Here is a 24459-nt window from a genome sequence, read left to right as displayed (position 1 = left end):
TGAGGCATACAAGAAAAACTGAATAATCAGTTGATAAAAACAACACAAAACATTCTCTTAATTATATATTAGTTAAAACAAACAAAAATTCCATAGGGTTAATTGATATTTTACATGTATGAATGATTGAATGAATATGGATGATAATTGATATAATGTTGTAAATATATTTCACAATACTTGACAAACACAAAATATATTGTGCCCGCTTAAGATTAAGATTAAAAATATTGTACCAAAATACAATTCCAACAAATAAATAAAGCAAAAAGATAAGACCTTGGATACATTACCAATCACCTTATTTCTCTCTCTCTCTCTACAAAATTCTTGTGAAAGCCAGCTGCTGCCCTTTTCTCTCTCTCTCCTGACCGTATCCCTCTCTCTCTCTCCTGCCCGTACTTTTCCTCTCTCTCTAAAAAAACATTTATAAATTGAACCTCTTTAACATTCCAACCTCCAATATCCAATCTCTCTCTTTATTATTCTCTCTCATTTTATCCTCTCTCTCTAAAAAAAATCAGCGCCTTGGCTTCTCTTTCTCTCTCTAAAAAGTCAAACAATGGAAGTTGATGGGGACTTGCATGCGGTGGTCAGAGCCTACTGCTCCACCGCCTCCACCACCGCCGCCACCACCGCCGGAAAATCTTTTTCTTGGCCTATAGAATCTTACTCCCACACCCAACAAAAAATAAATTTTCAAAATGAAAATTTATTTCAAGCTACAAATGATAATAGTATTGAGAAGTTTTTAAATAGTCTTAAAATACCCCTAGAGTTTCCAAAAGTACAAAAACCACCTCAATCTCCACAAAGTTTGCCTATCTCACCACTTTCTGTTATTGGTGGGTTACAAGATCCACCACCACTTAACCACCACCACCACCAAGAGCAGAAGCTACAACCACAACCTCAACCTCAACCTTTTGGGATATCTAGATGTACAACTTCTAATGCACAAAGTACAAGGTCCAAGAAAAGGTAAAAAAAAACATTTTATTTATGTTGTCATGTTCTTTTTGGTTTTTGTTAAATTTGGATTAAAACCCACTTTGACAAAAAAAGTTAATTTTCATTTATTACAACATTTTTATTTTATTTTTTGAATATGATATTTTGATAGATATATACAAGATTTTAGGGGATCCCCTCATACCCACATGCAGTAAAATTGTTTTTTTTTTCCATTTATTTGATAAATATAAATAAAAATAAATCTTTTGTTGCACTAGTTTTGGGTTTCTTTGTATTGATTTTTTTATAAAATATTTATTTTTTATTTTTATTAATTAAAATTAATTATTTTACAGGAAAAATCAGATGAAAAGGGTATGTCAAGTGCCTGCTGAGGGATTATCTTCTGATGTGTGGTCTTGGAGGAAATATGGTCAAAAACCAATTAAAGGTTCTCCATATCCAAGGTTTGTAATTTCTCATTTTTTGTTTTTTTTTTATTAAAATTTAATCAAGTATTAATTAATTAATAATTAATTATGTTTATTTTTATTTATTAAATGGAAATGCATAAAAAGTGATATTTCAATCTACGTTTTTGTTCAATTATTTTTGCATTTTGAAATTTAAAATAAAAAATAATGAAAAAAAATGGTTATTTATTTATTTATTTATTTATAGAATTTATTTAGAATTTCTCCAACTATGTTTAAAAAATAATATTTTTAAAACAGAAAGTAGAACCAAAGGCCAAAATCTTTTGGAATTATTTTTTTTTCGTACGAATATTTTGGATTTTTTTTGTTATTTTATTATTAAAAATTGACTTTATTTTTATAATTTTGATGAACAGAGGATATTATAGATGTAGTACATCTAAGGGTTGTTTAGCCCGAAAACAAGTGGAGCGTAACAGATCCGACCCGGATATGTTCATAATCACCTACACCGGGGACCACAGCCACCCGGTACCGACTCACCGGAATTCATTAGCAGGAAGTACCCGAACCAAACCCACCAACTCCGGTGAAGAAGACACAATTAAAAACAAACCCATTTCACCGCCGCCGGAATATTCTCCGGCCGGCCAGTCTCCGGCGACCGGAAAGACCGACGACATTGACAACGATAACGACACCGACGACAATTTTGATGTGTCGATGGATGATGACTTTTTCGAGGGATTGGATGAGCTTGTTATTCTGACGGGAATAACTGCAGTGCAGTCATCCCCAATGTTGTAAAAATCGCTAGGCGCTAGTTGGATGATGGGATATGAAAAATTTTCAAAATACATATATATATATATATATATATAAAATTTTCAATTTCGACCGAATTTAGACAAATAGAGATCAAGCGGACACGAGTCGGTAAAGCAGAGAATAGCGATTAATTGTGGATTAATCGATGAGTAGGCATGACTGCATGAGGATGACTAGGCATGAGGGAGTTGACTTTTGTGGTTGGTGACGCGTGCATGACATAATGATGATTGGGGTCTCTTTTTGTTTTTTTAGAGAGGGTGAGTAGAAATTAGGCTTTTTGGAAAGGTGATTTTGGAAGCATAGATGGGTTGTAACATGTGCATTGAGGGGTGTACATTGGGTTGGCAAGTGTGTTTTGTTGTTTTTAGGTGAATGGGCATCAAACCCTTTTGTGGGTTGAAGAATATTGTCTAGTTACAAAGAACTTTAGTATATGGTAGGAGAGTATAATTCTTTCATAATGAAGAAAAAAGATTTTGATTGATTCTTTTGTTTGAGACATATATGTTGTAATAATAGTATAAAATAAATTTGTGATTATTTATGTATCATAGTATTTTTAGTGCTTTATTATGTATATTGCATTAACTATATTAAAAAACCTTTACAAAAAAGCAACTAGAGAGGCAACATGATCCACAACAAATTTTTTTTTTATTATTTGTCAGATGTAACTTAATTCGAATCTATTACACTATTTTTACCCTTATGATGTAGAAAAACAAAAGTTTATCTAACACATTGGCACCGGTAGGCCTGACCCATTGGTATATATGCACCATATGATACCCAAACCTTTAAATGTTTATATATGCTTAAATAAGCAAATAAATGTATATTAACAGTTTTGGAGTTACTTGTATACTTTAAAACACTAAAAATCTAAACAAACGACTATAAAGTCTATACACCTCCAAATGCATATACGAATATCTCACACTGTTTTGATTAAAAAAACACATCTTTAAAGAATAGCTACGTTAATTTTGGTTCAAGTTCAAAATGTATGTCACAAATTTTTGTAATACGTAGGTAATTTAAATTACACTTTAAATTGTTCAATTATATTATTTGGTTTGCACAATAAAAATTAAATACCCTTATTTTTGTTACTATAAGATTGTATATATATGTATTTAAAGTATAGTAGTCTTTTTTATATTTTTGTTTTGTTGTATTTTTTTTATTTGTTATGTTTTAGAAACGACATGATAAAAATATAAACTCGAAAAATAACAACGAAAACATGAGGATTAAGTCATTACAATGCAAGAAGAGGTTAAAGTTAAAAATTTAAAATAGTATGGTAACTTTAAATTTATTATCATCACACACCAACTTTGGTATAATAACTCTAAATCGAACAAACAAACAAGCATAAATTGTGATACTTCTTAAAATCTGACTACTTTGAAAATAAAAAATCATCAAATTCGCATTAGTGTATGTTTTAACTATATATAACTATAAAAGAACTCACATTAGTAACAATTAACACGTTAGACATGTTTCCAAACAAGAGATCAATTGCTAATTCATTCTATGCATGAAGATTAAACTTTATAAAGAAGTATGAAACCTATAAAAGTAGAATTATGTTCCATGTAGCACAATTCAAAATAATAATAATAATAATAAATAAAAAACACAATGGTGACATATTGAAGGACCGCCATATGGTTGCTTTTGTGAAGATTTCGAATTAATGTGCGTGAAAGGTCGACATCTCTAGATACTGTCACATCTAGATACCTTCCGCGTGCTTTAGTGATTTGTAACGAATATAAAAGATTTAGAACACGGTTCAAATCCATTTTTGATAACGATTGACACTCAATCTGTAGTGCAACTTATACAATCGATTCGGTAATGCCAAAATGCTAAATATATTTCTTCTTAGTTGTACCATTGCCCCTTCAAGTACCATCTTTGGTACACTATGAATGTCACTTTTGAAAAGAAAGTGTTACTTGTGAGTGAACTTTACTTTATTTAATTAGAGGCAACTTTTAATGTTCATGAAAATTACATGCAATTTTTCTATAGTTAATACTCACAATAAAGTGGTATAAATGGATAGATGAATTTGGACAAAATGTTACATGCAACTTAATCTATTGAATCAAGTTTTTTTGACGTTTCAATCGGATAGATCGATTTGGACAAAGGATTCGATTCAATGGGTGTTTTCTAGGTTGCTTCTATGAAAGTCGTTTTGTTTGAAATATCTAAGGTGCAAGTCCCGTTTGTCAAGAAGTGAAATAATTGGATTAAAAAAAAGATTAATGTTTTCACGTGAAAGGCGACAATGATAGACTCTCAACATTACCGGCTCTTTTAAGTAAGAAAGGTGGATGTGGGATATATGGTTTGTAGGTTGTGTGAGAGCATGAAGAGACAAGCAATGGTTTGCTTACATCGTGTCATTTTGCTATGATAAAAATACACAATTTATAAGCAATTGGTGTCGTATTCTATCTATATACATGTTTTTTGTACGGGATCTACTTAAGTCCAATGTTACTAGCAACCTTGGTCATAAAAAGAATAAGGCGATTTACGGAATTATCCTCATGACTTGTTGATATATTTGAAAGTCTAGAAGCAAGGTTATCTTCTCACATAAATCAGCAAGTATCTCCAAGACAGTAGGAGACATAAAAACTTTGAGACACACATAGAATAAAATAGATATTTTTGGAAAAGTGTTTTATGAAAGGACTATAACTTTTGTTATTCACTGTTTGTACCTCCAGTTTCTTGCTATTGGTTTAACAAAAGCTGCCGTCAAAAAATAAAATAAAAATAGTATAAAGTTTCAAATAGGAAATTGAAGTGATGATAACTATAAAATGGAAGATGAATATTTATGATTGCCTCTCAAGTGTTTGCATGTGTATTGGTTGATATAGGTGTTTGTGGTTGATAAAAGTTTCATTATTACCTTTCGAATAATAAAAATAACGATTCAATATGTTAAAAATCGATATAAAATCATTGATTATTTACATTTTTAACCAATATTGTTACATTACATTAAAAAGATACAAATTAGTGAATTCCATACACATTGGGTTAATATAAAAAATTTGACATCATACTAAACAAACGAAAACAAGATGAACATAAAATAATAAAAGATGAATCAGAATAAAAGATAAAATAGATATTTTCTCTCTCTTTCTTTGACCCAACTTGCAATCCCGGAGCAGCATATTGATTCCCCGAACCCATTGTCACTAACAATCTAACACAATACACGGACCAAATAGCACACTAAACAAGCACATCACATGAAAACCCATGGATGCTGCATCATATTATACAAGTTTGTAAAATGTAAATGAGTAATTGAGGTAAAGATTCGACTGGCCCATCTAACATTCTAGCATGGTCGTTTGGTTTGTTGTTTTTTAAACCGTAGTTAACAACCTGACCTAGACTTTTCGTCAAAGCAGGTTTAATAGAACCGTAAGCACTCCACACTCACTCAGGTGTATCACCCTCTTAGTACTTTGAATGTATATATTTGTTGTATAGTATTATTATGAACCCACATAGCAAATTATTTCCTATGTGACTATTTGTTTTGAAATCTTTTTGATTAAACTTGAATTAAAATAAAGTCGAATATGAATGACGTTTAAACTACCCTCATGGTAGGGCAAACAAAAAAAAGCCATCATCTAATAAACTTTTCTTTTAATCATGGATGAAGCATGTGATTTTAACAAACAAGAATGGTAAAAATATAACTCAAATCTTCATATAGATTTCAGATTTATAATAAAATCCAGACAATTTTATTAAATAATTAAATAACCATCTTTATCGTCTTAAGTGTGTGTGCCTTTCTTTTTTAACAGCTAAATACACATCCTTTTTATTAACTCGCCTCGTCTAAGTTTGAACACGGGTCTTTGCATAATTGTGTGTGCCTTAATCGGATGAAACTTTTATTCGAAATCGGATATGTTGTTATTAATTTGTGATATTTTTAATTCCAAAGTCATTAGAAGCTTGCTTCTTTGTTAAACAATCACTTTTTAGCCTCCTTATATAGTTATATCAATACCTAATTACCTACTATATGAAGTACTAGAAAATCATGAAAAAGAAAATAATCATTGTAAATATATTTAAACCGTATCAGAGAATAGTTTACCTCTATAATCAAGAAACACACCCAAACAGTTTTACTTAGCCTCTTTATGTTCTTGTATCTTTAAAAAATGTCTTGGAGTGAAGCAAGCTCACCTTATGAAAATAAGGTAGATAGAAAAGTTTGTACATTTCAAAACATTTGTTTGAATGTAAATATGTTCACTTACCACGTTGGGTGTCAAATGTGTCGGGTTAGAGGTTGAATGATTTCAGGTCAGCAGTATGAGGCGCTAAATAGGTGAATGACGAATCCAAACTTGACGCATATACTTGTGTCAAAGATATCAATCCTCACACTTTAACTAGGGTGTCAAATGTGTTGGGGTAAGGGGTTGAGTGATTTCGGGTAATCGGATTGGCAGGATGAGGAATTCAATAGGTGAACGGTGAACCCACACTTGACAGGTATACTTGTGAAAAAGATATCAACCTTCACACTTAAACTTGTGTTGTTTTTTTTGGAGTAAACCCGCTTAATATTCATTTACATATGCTAGTAATACATGAACAACCAATAGCCTCAACTAACATAAACCTTTTATTGTACTTGATGTCTTTTAGATTTGTTTTTGCACAATAACTTAACAAACTTGGCTTTATATATCCAACTCAAGATTAGAGGAACTGATAGAGATTATTAGAAAATAGAGAAGTTAAAAGAATCAAGTTGTTGAAAATCAAGATTTGGTAAGAGGTCAAGAGAGAAAAAAAAAACTAATTTCAGTTCAAAAATAAGTAGCTAGACAAAAATTTAAAATTAAATTCAGACTTTAAATGTTAACATTTTTAAATAAACTCTTTGAAAATCTAATTATCTAAATGTGAACTATTATTCAAAACCCTTAAACGGCCTTGCAGGTCAACCCATTTATTAAACAGACCAGTTTCGAATTGTCATGCTTAATGAACAAGTTATACAATGTAATCCAAAAGCAAATCACTTTAACGTCGTGTCAAAAATTACCGTCTGTGAGTTTCTTTTATATTACTATGGTAAACATTTATTTGACACTTAACGAAATGATTCTTTTTTTTCCCAAACAACTAAACCTTTTTCAACTTTGACCGATGTCTCAATCCATAACCATTTAGTTATAAGGCACACACATTTATCGCTAGACCAGCTGATGGTTGTACTTAACGAAATTATTCTAGCGAACTTATTTTTTTTCTCCCAAGTAAACGACTCTATATGGCTATGGTGGGATAAATAATTGCACCCCATCCCCTATAATGGGGAACATGGAGGTACATGTGAACCTTGCTACTTTGCTAGTGCTATAAGTCCAGGGTATCCATATGTTTAATAAGTATTAACAAAAAAACAAAAATTAGATATAAAAATATATTCTCAATGGTTGGAGAAATGGGTATCTAGGCTCTTGTCTTTATTTATTCTTAAAGCCAATGATGATGGATGTCAAAAGCAAGAGAATGGCAACATTAAGAAGCTGGTAGCAAAAAACAATGGGAATAATGCTACATGGAATATTTTATAAAAAAAGAATAAACAAAATCATTTAAACTTTATTTGAAAAGCCACATATCCCAAACCTAACAAATTGAGCCAATTAGCATAAACTGCACACCCTTTTTGCTAGACTTCCTTGATTTACGGTTGTGAACGATCTGAGCCACTCGTGAAATGGTCAAAATCGGCTAGTTAAAAGCTTGAATCAAAATGATGCAAAATGAGCTCGAGCCAAAGCTTACGTCTATTGAAGCTCATTTAATAAACTAGCATCTTATTTATACGAACATAACTTTTTTTGTATAACAAATACGTAACTACATAAGAAATATTATTATATATAATTACGATAAAATTGGCAATTAAATGATACATAAATGACAAACAGGCCGTGCTTGAGATTAAAATATTATTGACAAGCCAAGACAAAGCATTAGATACAAAGCTCGAAACAAGTTGAACTCGAGCTAAACTCGGCTCGTTTACACCCGTACGTGGACAAGAGTTATGAAAAAGCAGCCTCTTTATGACAACTTATCTTTTCTGCCATCTAAACCGTAAAAATCTTAATGCTCATGGCACTTTTATAAAACTTTAAACTATTCATTAAAAGTGAAAAGAATACCTGAAGATTCTATAAGAAAAACACATCTATTTGTAGCACTAACTACAGAGAGAGAATTTTGTGCCACAAATAAACAATGATGCAAGTTTTAAAAGGCCCATCATAATAATAATATAAAGGGATCAATGTAAACCTCAAAAATACTCAAGGGCATTTTAGGAAGCTTTATTTCAGTTGAGGTTTTCTGGCTAAAATATCATAACTAAGTCCTTGCATAAATCCAGAATAAAACTTCTTGTCACAAACTAATGACATGACCCGGCCAAAACCGAAAACACCCGGACCCGACACAGACAAAAACCGATAAAAAAAACCTGACCATACCCAGAACCAGGGCGAACCTACAACAAAGGTGTAGGGGTCGACCGACCCTGTGAAATTATTTTTTAGAGGCATATGTATGTTAAAATCCCAACCGCGACCTCTATGAAATTTTGACACCGACCCTCTTCTGATCCCCTACGAAATTATTTCCCGTGTCCGCCACTGCCTAAAACCGGTTCCTACTCAACCCGGTTCTTGACTTTGTTGACCAAACCCAAAACCAGTTTTTTTAAAAAACCCGATTTGTGCACCTCTACAGCGTACATGCTTGTGTAAAAACATAATCATACTCTTCAAAGAACAGAAATATAACACAAAATCGCAATACGTTTATATAGTTTAGTTATATCTTTCAAAATGACCGTCACATTTACAAAAAAATCCCAAAAAAAGTGTTACCAGAAAATATGACATTTTTTCCTGACTTTATTTAACATACCGTTTAAAAGTATATGATTACAATTTACAAGTTAAATTTGCATGAACTTGATGTTGGCAGCGCTATGATGTTCATTTTTAAAATTTTTTTTTTATTTTTATGAATAATCAAGTTTAACGATTACAGATAGTTAGGTAATTTTGCATTTATTCAAATAACAACAATTCTTACAGCAACTCTTTTATCTGATTATCCAAATCTAACAAATTTGACCCTAAATAATCAGATAATTAAAGTACAGCACTTTTTTGCTAAACACTCTAAACTGACTATTACAACTTTAAGTTGTAGAAAAATAGACATGCCCCTGACTTTAAGCTAACAAATATTTAGTAATCGCGCTATTTTTCTGCATATCATCCTAAAAGTTACAATAATCACTCCTAAAACGCACATCCAAACGCCTTCAAACAAACATGAATAGAACTAAAAAGCGTAGCCCAGCTATATGTTGCAAAAGTGTCAAAAACTTGTAATAAATTGATAACCGAAAAACATATAATTTCAACAACATCATAACATACCTCTAATCCTATGTAGTTGAAGCAACAGAAGACACTTGATATCCTTGCACAAACATCTTCAACTTCTCAATCTCACCAACCTCATCAAGCCAGCCGTTTAATATCTCCAACGTGACATAATCAGGATTACAAGCTTGAGTAGTCATCTGATCCATAAGTCTAAGTGCTTCTTGCAACCTGTTTTTACTCGATAACCCCTTAAGCATTGCATTATATGTAGTCGTATTCGGTTTAACACCCTTTTGTAACATCTCATCCATTAAAGAAAGAGCATGATCTATTCTCCCACGCTTACAAAGACACTCGATTAACGTATTATATATAACACTATTTGGTGCAACCTTTGATGGTTTTAACATTTGTTCATAAATATCCAACGCCTCATCAAGATTTTCAGCTAAGCAATACGCGTGAATCAGAGTACCATAAGTGAATACTGTAGGGGCATTTCCGTCATCCGTCATTTGTTTTAAAAACTTATGAGCAGTTTCAAAATCCCCGTTTTGACTAAAATATGAAATTAAGGTATTGTAAGTGACACCATCCGCTTTCACTCCATCTTCCTCCATATCTCGAAGGATTTCGACCGCTTTATCAAGTTTCTTTTTTCTACAAAACCCTCCAATTAACGTGTTGTAGGTTACAAGATCCATTTGAAATCCGGCTTTTTTCATTTTAGAAGCGATAACATAAGCATCATCGGGCCTTTTAGCTAAAGTCAAACCAGATATTAAGCTGTAGTAAGCCAGTGCATCAGGCGAGCCAACAGATTCCATTTCATCAAACAATCTCATTGCTTTTTCAATATTATTGACACCGCAAAAGGCGGAGATTAACGTGGAATAAGTTACTACATTTCCTTTAATACCCTTTTCTTCTTGCATTTTCCTAAAAAACTCCATTGCATTACTTATTCTTCCATGCCTACACATCCCATCCACCAAAGTGTTTACCGTAACCACATTTGCATCCACGCCCCCGCTTCTCATCTGATCAAACAGTTCATGAGCCCGTTCGATTTCACCAGATTTACAAAAACCGTCAATCAAACAGTTGTAGGTTATAACAGTAGGTATACAATTATCTTCCAACTGCATTTGTTTCATCAATGTTAAACCTTCTTCTTGCCTTCCCACTTTGCATAAACCATCAATCAGAGTATTGTAAAGAATCACATCCGGTTTGATGCTACTCGAGATCCCATTATTTTATTCTTTCATCCTTTTAACCATATCCAACGCCTCATCTACTCTACGCGCCTTGCACAAGTGATTAACCAACATCCCATACGTCACAATATCCGGCTTAATATCATTCTCCTTCATCTCCTTTAACAACAACTTTAACTTCTTGTAGTCCCGCTCTCTCGCCAACCCCGATATAAGCGCATTACACGACGCAGCTTCAACTTTCCCAAACTTCATCAACTCACGCAACAATCTCCACGCATTATCACTTCTATAACTCCTACACATCTTCGTAACCAACTGCGTCAACAAAACTTTATCCGGAAACACACCGTGCACCCCAAACCTCGGTACCAAATCAACGAAACCATCCGTCCGATTATCCCAACCCCGTCTAAGTAACACCGGGAAAACAATACGCAACGTTGATTCATTAACCGGGAACTTCGCACCCGGTTCGAGCATTTCATCGAGCACTTGGCGGGCATCGTCAAACCTTTCCGATTTCAACAACAAATCAACCACAATGTTTCTCACATTAGTGTCCTTACAATCTGTATCCAATCCATCATACACCAAGACCGAATCTTGAACCTTTTTTCCGCGGGAAAAGTAGTTAATTAACCTAATTGCTGAATTGGGGGTAATGGGTATCTTTAATTCCTTAGAAAGATTAAATATTTTAACAATTGAAGGGTAATCTTGCTCACGTACTGCCAATTCGATTACAGTTTGGAATATGGAAGCTAATGGAGGTGGGGTTTGATCAGGAGATGGGTTTTGACGGATGAAATTGAAAAAGTTTAGGGCTTTACTTGATGTTTCGAATTGGTGGGTGATTTTGACAAGAGTTTGTGGTGGGAGTGAGAGGAGTTGTTCATCGAATTGGGTTGATTCCGGTGCGGTGGATGGTTGTGGGTGGTTTAATAATATTAATAATAATAATATTATTGTTGTTATTGTTATTATGATTGTAGGGTTTAAGGAGATAATGAAGGGATTGTTTGGATGCAGAGATTGGTGTTGTCTTCTTCATTGCTTGAGTGAAGTGATTGATCGGAGAATGGTGACCGGAAATATTAAGGGGCTGTTGGGCCTAGTGGGCTTTTGGAAAGTCTATTTAGTAGGGGTTTTAAAAATAGGGAAATAAAAAATAAGTGAAAACCAAATTGTATCTGTAAGTTAGTAACTAAATGTCTAAATTAACTGATCGGAATGGTAAATTTGGTTTTCGGTTTGGTTAATAACTGAATACGAATTGGGAATTCGGTTTTTGGATCGGATAACGATATTTAAAATTTTGAATTCGGTTTGTTCGGATAAACGAATTTAAGTATGTATATGATTAAGTTTGGAGTCACTTACAAATACAGTATGCAAACACGTTTTTGATGTTAAATATAAGAATATGGTTTAGTCTATCATTATGGTGGCTTGTTGATGCAGTTGGAAGGTTATGAATAATTATATTTTCGCTAATACGCTGGTTAAGGTTGAGAATATTCTTAAAGACATCAAAGTGTTGAGTTTATTGTGAATTAAAAAAAGGGATAGAGACTTAACATTTGATCAAGTAAAATGGAAAATTTTGGCTTTGTAATTTCGTTTATGTTGCTGTTTTGCGAGGCCTTGCTAGCTTTTCGGTAGAAGAGGTATTTAGAGGTGTTTGTGCACTTCTAAAATACCGTTTTGCAAGGCCTTGCTGAGACCTTGTTATTTTGAAGTCATTAAGTTTTAAACTGGATTGTGCACCTCTAAACCCAACTGCCAACCTTGCTTTAGAATTTTGGTTTAGTTATGTAGAGTGATCCCCAAGATTCCTCTTATTATAGGGTTTTACTTCGTAGGTCCCACTTTGTTCCCTTGAACCAAACATGTCAAAAACACCAGACACCATCCTAGGTTTTCCTCAAGAAATCATCTTCAACATCCTCTCTCGTCTTCCCGCCAAATCACTCATTCGATTCCGATGCGTTTGCACTTCATCCGCACCTTTGATCTCACACCCTTGTTTCACCAAACTCCACCTCACCACCACCGTTGCTGACAACCACCGTACCATCATCTCATATGCTTCCAGAGATGAAAGAAACCACTTCTACATCCTCTTATCACCACTCACCTTCAAAGAAACCCTTGAACTCCAATTCCCTTCATACCCACGTCAAGGTGGAAGCTACCGACGATATCCGGGATCCAACAAGGGTTTAATCTGCTTGTTCGATTCAAGTTTTCACTCCAGCACCGGTATCTTGATTCTCTGGAACCCTTGTATCAACAAACACAAGATTCTCGATGGCCCTCATAAAGTTTCTGATCAGTTTCCGTTTTGTGTGTTCAGGTTTGGTTTTTTTTTTTTTTTTTTTTTTGAAATTATATTATTTCTTTTATATAATTTACTATAAAACGATTACAATAAAGTGGCAGGCAAACGGGCAACAAGCTGCGCCGCAACCCCCTTTTGAACAGCAAAGCCAATCCTGCTAAAAACGAAGCTTTGAGACCTAGAAGCTGAAGAGGTTCCGTGTACGACGCGCTGAACCCTACTCAAAAATTTCACAGCCTCTGGAGCCAGAAAACCAAATGTATCAAAGGCAAATGGTAGAAAGACATGTTGATTATCTAAACAAGCTTTCTCGTGTTTAACAACTTTGCCCGATTCAGCCTTCAACGCAGCCTGACCCACAACAAACCCACGGTCCCTGAGCCCAACAAGAGGAGACACTCCTGTAAGATCCACACAGGCGTGTTTCCCCCCTGCCCACCCGAACACAAGAATATCAGCTGGTCGTAAAGTAGACCTCCCTTCAATAGGATCCGTGAGAAAGTTAACAGGGGCCTCTTTTTTAGCAGAAATCCCTGCCCGTTTAAGAACATCACACAGAATATCCCTAACCAGATCATGTCTGTATTTAAAGCCAGGCAATTCTTTGCAATGCACCGCATGGTCACCAAAAGAATCCAAACAGACCTTGTGACAAATTGGTCAAGGTTCATCCGTCGGGAACATAGGGATCATTAACCGGTACTTAAGGATAGCCCGATACTCCAAACCCGACATACGTTGGCCTAATCCTTCAATGGGGATAGCCGTTAGAAAATCCTGAGCCCGAGGAGCCCGAAGGCATTCAAACACCGCCTTTTGGCGAGGGGATAGATCAAACTTCACTTCTAAACTCTTGACGAGGACTTGTGAGTTTAAGGTTGTTGGAATTGTTTATGATTACGGAGTTAAGATGAAAAACATTAAGCATACGGGAGGTTGTTTGTGTTGTTCAATGGGTCCGGTTATTGACAAGAATAATATTGTGTTGGTGTATTCACTTAGTACCAACTCATGGGAGAAAAAGGAAGGTGTGAGTGCACCTTGTTATATGAATAATGATTGGTTTAGCGCTACATTTGTGAATGGCTTTGTGAACTGGTTGGCTTTTAAGGAGGACAGATCTCGTGTTATCATGGCGTTCGACTTAGACAATGAGCGGTTTCAAGTTTTTGATTTACCGAAAGATATTATTCCAAATGATTATGGTAACTATCTAAATCTAACTATGCATTCCTTTGGGGAGGACGACTCTTTACCGTTGTCATTGTGTGCTGGTTATCGTCAGAATAATGTTAATAAATTGGATGTTTGGGTGATGGGAGAGTACGGGGTGGTGGATTCTTGGAAGAAAGTTTTTGTGATTTCGCAGCGTTTGTTGTTGAGTCCATTGGTGATGAAAAGTGACCGTGAAGTTTTTGTTGGAATACCGTATGCCCGAGACACATAATTAGGTTAATGTGGCTAGTTGTGTTTGATCCAAGTCGGGTCATACCCAATAACGAGTTAGACACACACCAATTATGTATTTGTTAAGATAAGATCTATAAGACAAATACAGAACACGACGCATTCAGAAAATCGGGTTTCTGAATACTTACTTGAAAGTGTTAAATAAATTAATTTGTTAATTTATTTATTCAAATAATTATTATTGGAATGATTATTTAACTATGTGTTCTTTTATAAAATGGTTTATAAAAGATGGGGTGTTTATATATTTTATAAAGTATAAAATAAATAAAAAAAAATAATAAAATAAAATATATTTTGGGGCCGGTTTAGGGTGGGCCCCACACCCTAATGTTATGGTCAAGTTTTGTCATGGATTTGGTGGATGTTGAGTATTTCTTACTTGACTTAAAAACCTAACACCATGATATGATTTGATTTGAAGATATTTATATATCAAGACACTTTCAAGATAAAAAATAAGAACAACTCTTTCTTTCTTTCTTGGTTTTGATCTTCGGCCAAGATCATAAGGAAGAGGCTCGGGTCTCGATTATTCGTGTTCAAGCTCCCTAACAAAGTTCGGTGTGTGTTGGAGGCTTGGGGTATCTTCCGTTTGAGGATTTTCCCTTTGAAAGTCTAGCATCAACATCATCATCTTCTTCAACATCAACTACACTCTTAAAAGGTTAAGAATGTAAGTGTTTATAGCTTTTGATAGTTTAGTTTTCCCGTATCATTTGATCCTTGCTTCGGGTTTCTAATAAATAGATTATTGGTAATCTTATAACATGAATAAATTAGGTTGTTCATGTACACATTTCCTATAAACTTGTAATATATACATATATAAACACATGGATACATATGTTTAGTTTGTTTATATCACGCTTCCGCCTTAATTGTAACTAGTTAAATGGTTAACTAAATATAAAATATCCATAGAAACCCAACAAATGGCATCAAGAGCCGGGATACGGGAAACTAAGCTTCGGGTTTTCGGTTTTATATTTCCCCCTTGAAAGATTTTATACAAAAAATTAACATGCATAATTTTTTTTGTATTTAATCTTGTTATATTTTTTGGCTTTGTTCAAAAAAAATATATATATATATATAAAACCGAGTAAATGGGCCGAAGCCCAATTCGGATGATATTGGGCCGAAGCCCACTTGTTTTGGTTATTGGGCTAACCGGAAAAAAAAAAGAGGGGGAGAAAGTGAAATGGGCCGAAGCCCATTTTTGGTTAAATGGGCCGAAGCCCATGAGACTTCCTATTGGGCCGAAACCCATGTGTTTTGCACATGTGGGCCGAAGCCCATAATCAAATTATTGGGTTGGACTAGGCCCGATAAGGTCAAGGGGTTTTGGAACGGGTTCCTAAGACATAACAGGTTATGTTTGTTAAAACTAGACCGAGCCGTAGACCAAATGGATGTTTGTTGTGATTGTAATTAATTATTCAAAGTTTCGGTTTGTAATAATTAATTAGGGGCAATTTTGTAATTATTTATTCATATGGGTATGTAATAAATAGATTATTTGCAATATCTTTATTTTATAGAAAAATGTATTAGGACATTTGTTTTGTAAAATTAAAGAAGGTTGCAAAATTGGAAGCTAAGGTCCAAATTACAAGCTCATTGGATCACAAAAGGGGTTGAAGAAGATGCTCGACGTTTTTGGATGCGGGATCGAGTGGGAGCTACAACATCCATGTGTCATGTGTCCCTTAGGATCGGACCTAAGACACACACTTGTTTCGGCTAACAAGTGTGGTCTAACTTAGTGGCTCGTGTCTAGTATAATTGTGTATGCTTGTTAATTGATTGTTTGATTATGTGGTTGCTAGATATTAGGATATCAACTTCGTCACATAGAATTAATTAACAAAGCATAAAACGGGTTCTAATAATTATCGGTAATCACGTGACACGTAGTTTAATAAAATGGATTTATTAACTAGCCGTCTCACGCCCATAATAAAATGGTTTTATTATAAATTAGAATTTTTGAAAATGGTTTCAAAATTATCATGTTACTAAATGCATGTTAGAACATGATTTAAAGTTTTACAACTATAATTATTAAAACTAAAAATCCCTTTTAAAATTAAGGATAACAAGTTAAACACCATCCTTTTGTATAACGCTTAACATATTAGTAAGCTCTTAGTGGGAAAAAGGTCACCTAACCGCGTAGAGTAAATTAATATGTTGAGGTAATATTGGCATATAAATGGGAAAAAGGTCACCTAACCGTTTGTATATTGATATTACAAGTTGATACAAGTAGGACGACTTAAATTAGAACCATGTGAAGAGGGTCACCCAAGCATGGGGTCTAATAGGTGTTGATGGGATAAACATGCCGACACGAAATATGATTTCGAACCGGTCCCATAAACTCTAGAAGTTGCAAAAGGGTTTGCAATTGTTATGAATAACTACCTTGATAAACCGACAATGGGAAAAAGGTCACCTAACCGGAGTCGTGTTTATCGTTGGATTCTAGATTTTAATTATTAATTATATTTGGTATATATAAAAGGGTATTAATAATTAAAATATGTAAAACACTAAAATGAACTTAATTAAAATTCTGCAGATGGCCGCACACGTCGACGACAACATAATCCCTAACGTCCAAAACGTATTTCTCCGATCTATTCTCGCTAAAGACCGTCTTAACCACAATAACTTTTCGGATTGGTTCCGAAATTTAAGGATTGTTCTAAAACAAGAAAAATTATATCATGTTTTGGAAACACCTATCCCCAACGAACCGGAAGAGGGAAGTGAGGTCGAATACATGAATTGGGTCAAACACACGGAAGATTCCATTCAAGTGTCATGCCTCATGTTGGCGACTATGGTTGCCGAAATCCAAAAGGATTTCGAAAACCATAATGCGTACGACATGATTACTCAACTTAAGGAAATGTTCCTTAAGCAATCGAGGGTTGAAAGGTTCGAAACGGTTCGAGCCTTGCATGCATGTAGAATGGATGATAATCAACCAGTTTCAACTTATGTACTTAAGATGAAAAGTTACATTGATCGCCTCGCCAAGCTCAATTGTCCCATCTCAAAAGAGTTAGCAACGGATTTGATCCTTAACTCCCTGTCGAAAAGGTTCGACACTTTCGTGTTAAATTATAACATGAATGGGTGGGACAAAAACATTGGAGAACTTCACTCAATGCTTAAAACAGCCGAGGCGAGCATGGGTAAAAAGGTTTTACCCGTGTTTGCGATCAATGAAGGTAAATCCAAGAATCGATCTCAACCCAATTCTAAGGCTAAGGTAGCAAAAAGAAAGGGTCCTCCTGTGCATCTTAAGGGTAAGGGCAAATCACCGGTTATGGCAAAGAAACAAAAGGTTGTGGAACCGAGGGGTCATAAGGATGATCCTTGTTTTGGTTGTGGGGAGACCGGACATTGGAAACGCAATTGCCCGGTCTACCTAAAAGAGCTAAGAGACAAGAGGAATGCGGGGCATGCCTCGGGTAATGTCTTTATGATTAATATTGAGCTAAATCTTATTTCTTCTAACACATGGGTATTGGATACCGGATGTGGAACTCATATTTGCAATTGGTTGCAGGGGTTCAAAAGGAATGAAGACTTAAAGAAGGGCGAAGTGAGTCTTTTCATGGGCAACAGTGCAAGGGTGCACGTGGTCGCTAGAGGAGACTTCACTTTATCGCTTCCAAGTGGTTTGGAAGTTGTTTTGAGAAATGTTTTGTATGCTCCTAGTTTGACTAGGAACATTATTTCCGTGCACCTTCTTAGACAATGTAACTTTGACTTTAAATTTGTAAAATCAGAAATGCATGTATCATCTAATGGTATCTTTTATTTTAAAGCTGTACCAAACAACGGTATTTATGAATTGGTTCATGACAATACCTCAAATAGCTCATTATATCAAACTTCCACTAAAAGACTCAAAAAGGATTTGAGTGATTCCTACATATGGCATTGTCGTCTTGGACACATAAACAAGAATCGTGTAAATACTCTCCAAAAGAATGGTCTTTTGAAAACAAATGAGTTAGGTTCGTTTGAAGAGTGTGAATCTTGTATTCAAGGCAAGATGACCAAAGAACCTTTTAAAGGTACAAATGAGAGGGCTAAGGACTTGTTAGGTATCATACATACGGATGTATGCGGACCTCTCAAGCCCACTAGTAGGAATAGTGAAAGGTACTTCATTACCTTTACCGACGATTTTAGTCGATATGGGTATGTGTATCTAATGAAACACAAATATGAAGCCTTTGAAATGTTCAAGGAATTTCAAAATGAAGTACAAAATCAGCTCGACCGAACAATCAAGGTACTCCGCTCCGATAGAGGAGGCGAATACCTAAGTGATGCTTTTCAATGTCATCTTAGAGATTGTGGAATTATTTCACAGTTCACTCCTCCTGGAACTCCTCAACATAACGGAGTATCCGAGAGGAGGAATAGAACACTGTTGGACATGGTTCGATCAATGATGGCACGAAGCTCACTACCGCCATCATTTTGGGGATATGCGCTACTTACAGCGGCTCGTATTTTGAATATGGCCCCGACCAAAAAGGTGGATCGAATACCCTATGAAGTGTGGCATGGAAAGGTTCCATCCTTTTCATATTTAAGGGTATGGGGATGCATAGTTTATGTTAAACGTGACACCCCAAATAAGCTTGAGGCTCGATCCATCAGGTGTATCTTCATAGGATACCCAAAGGATGATATAGGATATATATTCTATGATCCTAGTGAACAAAAAGTGTTTATTTCACGCAAAGGATACTTCTTAGAAACAAGGTTCCTTATGGAAGGACCTAGTGAAAAAAGAGTGGAACTTGAAGAGGTTCAAGAATCACTGGATGATACACAGTTGGTCGATACTAGTTTTCAACACGAGGATGTTGAAGGTGATCAAATGGTTGATCATACACACGTTGCTCGCAGATCTAGTAGGATTAGTCGACCTCCCAAGAAATATGGATTTCTCGTGGATGATTGCTACTTGGTCGATTCGAATGAACCGATCTCCTACAAAGATGCTATGTCACAACCTGATTGTGACAAGTGGCTTGAAGCCATGAGCGCCGAAATGCAATCCATGCACGATAACCAAGTTTGGGAATTGGTTAATCGTCCACTTAACTCCAAAATGGTTGGATGTAAGTGGGTCTTCAAGAAGAAGACCGATATGCATGGAAATTTAGATACTTACAAAGCACGACTTGTAGCAAAAGGTTTCACGCAAACTCAAGGGATTGATTATGATGAAACCTTCTCGCCGGTCGCGATGCTTAAGTCGATCAGGATATTATTTGCCATTGCAGCTCATTTTGATTATGAGATATGGCAGATGGATGTCAAGACCGCTTTTCTTAATGGATATCTTGAGGAAGATATCCATATGGTTCAGCCTGAAGGTTTTGTCGATCCATCTAATCCTGACAAAGTATGTAAGTTAAGGAAATCAATCTACGGGTTGAAACAAGCATCACGGATGTGGAATCATCGTTTTAATGAAGAAATCAAAGCGTTTGGTTTCGTCCAAAACGGTGATGAGGCGTGTGTGTATAAATGGGCTAGTGGGAGTATAATCATGTTCCTTATTTTGTATGTCGATGATATACTTTTATTTGGAAATGATATACCAAGTATGGAAAACGTTAAAGCGTGGTTAAGTAGTCGTTTCTCAATTAAGGATCTTGGAGAAGCGACATATATCTTGGGAATAAAGGTCTATAGGGATAGACAAAGGAAATTGATCGGACTCAATCAAAGTGCGTACATTGATAAAATCCTGAAAAGGTTCAGGATGGAAAACTCTAAGAAAGGTTTGGTACCTATTCCTAGAGGAACCGTGTTAAGCTCATCCCAAAGTCCTAGCTCTAAGGAAGAGCAGGATAGGATGAAGCATGTTCCTTATGCTTCGGCAATAGGATCTATTATGTATGCAATGATGTGCACCAGACCGGACGTCTCGTATGCTTTAAGCATAACGAGTAGATACCAGCACAACCCAGGTGACAGTCATTGGATGGCTGTCAAGAATATATTAAAATACCTTAGAAGGACTAAGGATATGTTTTTAATATATGGGTCTAGTGAGGAGGAACTCGTCGTAAAGGGTTACGTGGATGCGAGTTTCCAAACTGACCGAGATGATTCTCGGTCACAGTCGGGATATGTCTTCATTTTGAATGGAGGCGCTGTCTCTTGGAAGAGTTCGAAGCAGGATGTTGTCGCGTTATCCACTACAGAATCTGAGTACATCGCCGCTTCAATGGCAGCCCAAGAGGCTGCATGGATGAAAAAGTTCATCATGGATCTAGGGATTATCTCTACCATTCAGGAGCCCCTAGAGATATTCTGTGACAATGAGGGTGCTATTGCACAGATCAAGGAGCCTCGTGCTCATCAGAAAACGAGGCACATTGAGCGCATATTCAACTACATAAGGGATGAAGTTGAAAAGGGAAAGATATGTATTCATAAAGTTCATACCGATCAAAATATTGCGGACCCACTCACGAAGCTCCTCGATAGGCCAAAACATGAGGGTCATGTTTGTGCATTAGGACTTCGGTATTCTAGTGAGTGGATTTAATCTGTGTTTAGTGTTTGTATAAGAACGAATGTAATGGGTATCTCATGATAATTAATTATGTTTTAATTATTGAATGAGTTATGTTCTATATTTGCATGTTTAATCCATGAATGACTTATGTTGTTCTAAACGTCCGTAGTCGATCATACTCGTGAGAACAAGTGTGAAGGTAAGACTATTATGAACCCGGATTGGTTGATATTCATGTGATGAATATAGGGCATAGGTTTGCCACCAAGGTTCATAGATATTTGTGGGAAACAAATATTGGACATGATCCGCTCTCAAGGATCACTGCATGGAGTTAGTGCAACTGATCATAAGTAATCCTTGAGTAAAGGCGAGTATCATTATGTCCTTTGACCTGAGATGCATATTGGATCTGGTTTTTCATCAAGTCTGATAACTTGACTCTTTTCTTTGTTATTTCGGTAACACGATGACATGTAAGAAAGAGCTCAGATATCATACGAGATGTCAACGAGGATGTATGCAATCAAGATGGGATTTGTTCCTCTTATGTGTTGAGAGTTTAGATGTCTAAGGCCTGTTAAGTTAAATCATTGTGAGAATGATCACTCTGTGTCTCTTCGATTTGACAGGACATCTAGTAACAAAGGGATGTAGTGATAAGACTTACCTATATCATATCAAGTATGGACTTGAAGGGGATGATGTTATTGAATGGCACTTAGTCAAACACACTAAGGGTGGTGACCTGTTGTTAGGCGGTATTCACCATTAGCATTAACTTCTTATGAGTCACGTGCAAGTGGGAGATTGTTGGAATACCGTATGCCCGAGACACATAATTAGGTTAATGTGGCTAGTTGTGTTTGATCCAAGTCGGGTCATACCCAATAACGAGTTAGACACACACCAATTATGTATTTGTTAAGATAAGATCTATAAGACAAATACAGAACACGACGCATTCAGAAAATCGGGTTTCTGAATACTTACTTGAAAGTGTTAAATAAATTAATTTGTTAATTTATTTATTCAAATAATTATTATTGGAATGATTATTTAACTATGTGTTCTTTTATAAAATGGTTTATAAAAGATGGGGTGTTTATATATTTTATAAAGTATAAAATAAATAAATAAAAATAATAAAATAAAATATATTTTGGGGCCGGTTTAGGGTGGGCCCCACACCCTAATGTTATGGTCAAGTTTTGTCATGGATTTGGTGGATGTTGAGTATTTCTTACTTGACTTAAAAACCTAACACCATGATATGATTTGATTTGAAGATATTTATATATCAAGACACTTTCAAGATAAAAAATAAGAACAACTCTTTCTTTCTTTCTTGGTTTTGATCTTCGGCCAAGATCATAAGGAAGAGGCTCGGGTCTCGATTATTCGTGTTCAAGCTCCCTAACAAAGTTCGGTGTGTGTTGGAGGCTCGGGGTATCTTCCGTTTGAGGATTTTCCCTTTGAAAGTCTAGCATCAACATCATCATCTTCTTCAACATCAACTACACTCTTAAAAGGTTAAGAATGTAAGTGTTTATAGCTTTTGATAGTTTAGTTTTCCCGTATCATTTGATCCTTGCTTCGGGTTTCTAATAAATAGATTATTGGTAATCTTATAACATGAATAAATTAGGTTGTTCATGTACACATTTCCTATAAACTTGTAATATATACATATATAAACACATGGATACATATGTTTAGTTTGTTTATATCACGCTTCCGCCTTAATTGTAACTAGTTAAATGGTTAACTAAATATAAAATATCCATATAAACCCAACAGTTTTGATGTTAACGAGTCAAGGAAACCTTGTGTTGTTTGATGCAATCAAGAATGAGACGCAAGATCTTGGGACTCGAGGTGCCCCTGCTGATTTTCATGCTATTCGTTATACTGCGAGTCTTGCTCAGCTTGATGGTTGAGGCGTTGAAGGCAACTATTTATTTACTTTTTGTTTAGTTATGCTTGTTGGAATCTTTTTATTTGGTATTTTACGTAGTTAAATAACATAATTTTTATGTCAAGTTTCTGGTTATGATGGTTTATATATGTTTTGGTTCTAGTCATATATATTATTGTAGCTGAAAGTTAAACAAATTTTGTACAACATATAAGTTCAAACAAACTTACAATATGCATTTTTAAATCAACTGTAAATATCAACAACTAGAGGTGCAAACGAGCTAATCGTGAGTATTACACTACACAAGCTCGGGCTCGACGCATATACAAAAACTGATTGAGGATCGAGAAGCTTTAAATAGAGACAGATGTTAAGGTAAGTGTAATGGGTGTAAAACGAGCAAGCGCGTGGCATCACTTTTGGAGCGTTTTTGGGTGCAAGGGGGCAATGACGCGGTTCAGACGTTGGGGATGCGGCAAATTAAGGTAGAATATATGCAGGGGCGTGAATTTGTTTGTCTATGCGGACTTGTGAAGGGTGGACCACGTCTTGGGTGTGAGTTCATTACACTTGGTCTTCATACGGACCAAAGATATTGTTGTTACCGTTGATTTCTTATAAACACCCAAACATTATCAGCCTGGCGCAACGCGCCGGGTAAGCCACCTAGTTTGATAATAAGAAATTTATTATATAATGGGGACATATATAGATTGTTTGCATAAACGTACATGTTTGGTTCCTGAAATGAATGAATGTTAACATTGGTTATAACTTTTTAACAAATGATATAAATGCCCTTAGTTATATTGAATAAATATATAAGAATATTTTATGGCTCGTTACTTTAGATAACAAAAAAATTATACAAACATATAACAAATAATTAAATCATTTTCTTAAAACTATTAAATATTTCATGAAATGTGAATCAACCTCCTACATTATCATCTCCTTAAAACGTTTTGAAATGCAACTACCATCGTACAAATCTAGAAGTGATAAACGGAGGTGGTCTACGATTGGGCTACGTGTAAGCCTAACATTTCTTGGTTATGTCCAAGGTCGATTTTCAACCGTGGTCTCTCCTGATGTGCGGGAACTAGATGGATCCGCAAGTCATCGCCCCTTGTTGTATTCGAACTTGGGATAAAAACCCAGATTCGTCCCTTTACCCGGTTCTTGAGTGAGAATCAAACATGCTTCATCACT

At 35.3% G+C, this 24459-nt stretch overlaps 2 protein-coding genes and 1 pseudogene across 2 annotated transcripts; 2 read left to right on the top strand and 1 right to left on the bottom strand.

Annotated features, from left to right (window-relative positions):
- The first annotated feature begins 518 nt into the window (after positions 1-518).
- LOC143550427 (WRKY transcription factor 22-like) lies at positions 519-2221 on the top strand. Its single transcript, XM_077041071.1, has 3 exons — positions 519-981; positions 1311-1421; positions 1808-2221. Exons 1-3 carry the CDS (start codon positions 563-565, stop codon positions 2196-2198), a joined length of 921 nt encoding a protein of 306 aa, XP_076897186.1. The 5' UTR covers positions 519-562; the 3' UTR covers positions 2199-2221.
- Positions 2222-9556: 7335 nt separating this feature from the next.
- Positions 9557-11992, bottom strand: LOC143550448 (uncharacterized; annotated as a pseudogene).
- Positions 11993-14234: 2242 nt separating this feature from the next.
- Positions 14235-23266, top strand: LOC143550433 (F-box/kelch-repeat protein At3g06240-like). The gene is made up of 2 exons (XM_077041077.1): positions 14235-14652; positions 23127-23266. Exons 1-2 carry the CDS (start codon positions 14235-14237, stop codon positions 23264-23266), a joined length of 558 nt encoding a protein of 185 aa, XP_076897192.1.
- Positions 23267-24459: the final 1193 nt, after the last annotated feature.

Source organism: Bidens hawaiensis, unplaced genomic scaffold (genome assembly GCF_021521415.1).
Source record: "Bidens hawaiensis isolate Kalapana, Puna unplaced genomic scaffold, B.hawaiensis_p1.1 tig00016041_1, whole genome shotgun sequence".
Lineage (NCBI taxonomy): Eukaryota > Viridiplantae > Streptophyta > Magnoliopsida > Asterales > Asteraceae > Bidens > Bidens hawaiensis.
This window is presented reverse-complemented; position numbering and strand designations above follow the sequence as displayed.

Coding starts and splice junctions, on each gene's coding strand:
- LOC143550427 (XM_077041071.1), top strand. CDS start 563: ATGGAAGTTGATGGGGACTTGCATGCGGTGGTCAGAGCCTACTGCTCC. Junction 982..1,310: donor AGTACAAGGTCCAAGAAAAG/GTAAAAAAAAAC, acceptor ATTATTTTACAG/GAAAAATCAGATGAAAAGGG. Junction 1,422..1,807: donor AAAGGTTCTCCATATCCAAG/GTTTGTAATTTC, acceptor TTTGATGAACAG/AGGATATTATAGATGTAGTA.
- LOC143550433 (XM_077041077.1), top strand. CDS start 14,235: ATGGGTCCGGTTATTGACAAGAATAATATTGTGTTGGTGTATTCACTT. Junction 14,653..23,126: donor AGTTTTTGTGATTTCGCAGC/GTTTGTTGTTGA, acceptor TAAACCCAACAG/TTTTGATGTTAACGAGTCAA.